The sequence below is a fragment of the Sphaeroforma arctica genome, assembly GCF_001186125.1.
Source record: "Sphaeroforma arctica JP610 unplaced genomic scaffold supercont1.10022, whole genome shotgun sequence".
Taxonomy (NCBI): domain Eukaryota; class Ichthyosporea; order Ichthyophonida; genus Sphaeroforma; species Sphaeroforma arctica.
The window spans coordinates 1-997 of record NW_014030536.1 but is presented as its reverse complement, the minus strand read 5'-3'; the positions used below and the strand labels follow the sequence as shown (position 1 = coordinate 997).

General features: G+C 43.4%; 1 protein-coding gene across 1 annotated transcript; it reads left to right on the top strand.

The window, feature by feature from the left end:
• Positions 1 to 293: 293 nt before the first annotated feature.
• SARC_17201 (hypothetical protein) lies at positions 294 to 509 on the top strand (the record flags this gene model as incomplete). The annotated part of the gene is made up of 1 exon (XM_014288703.1): positions 294 to 509. A coding segment is annotated over one exon (216 nt), but the record flags the coding sequence as incomplete, so codon positions are not given.
• Between the last annotated feature and the right edge of the window lie 488 nt (positions 510 to 997).

Below are 997 nucleotides of genomic sequence, written 5' to 3'. Positions count from 1 at the left end.
TCGCACACACCTTATAACACGCACACACCTTATAACACGTACACACCTTTAGCACGCGCACACCTTATAACACGCACACACCTTATAACACACACACCCCTTATAACACGCACACACCTTGTAACACGCACACACCTTATACCACGTACACACTTTATAACACGCACACACCTTTTGCACGCGCACACCTTATACCACGCACACACCTTATAGCACACACACACCTTATAACACGCACGCACCTTGTGACACGCACACACCTTGTTGCACGCACACACCTATCCTCACACACCATGCCTGTGCTGTGTGTAGGTGTCTTCGAGGGACTCAACGTCGACATTGAAGACGAACTCGGTAAGCTGCTCATGGACGAAGAGACTATTGACCGGTTACACAAAATAGCACACTTTATGGGGAAGATCAAAGACGATGCCTATCTCGCACGTTACATTGAAATCAGATCACGAGATACCCTCTCCTCACTTATCTCACTGTCATACGATGATAAAGTCCGCACGACAGGGTATGTTAGATGAGGGATGTGGCGTTGGAGTGTTTGTATTTGGTTGCATTGGTGTGTGTGTGTAGGGATATGTGTATGTGTACACAATGTTTATATGTATATGTATATATATATATATATATATCTTGATGTATGTATTCATGTTCATATGCATACACCAACACATCTTGAATTGATCCGATATATACCCACCTCTTTGTAACATGATCTATATATATATATATATATATATATATATATATATATATATATACTATATCCTCTATCTCATATAATTTAAGCCCACTCTTACCAACAGTCATGATAAAGGTGGTGGTCTTAAACCGGGGGGTCTGGCAATGGGCCTAGGAATGCGCCAAGGGACAGTCAGGGACACCAGAGACGGGCCAGTGCGTCACGAAAACTTACAAGTCACGTGTTTAGAGCTCAAACCAGATGCCACCAGACGCTTCTACGAACAAGGCACACAGGGGA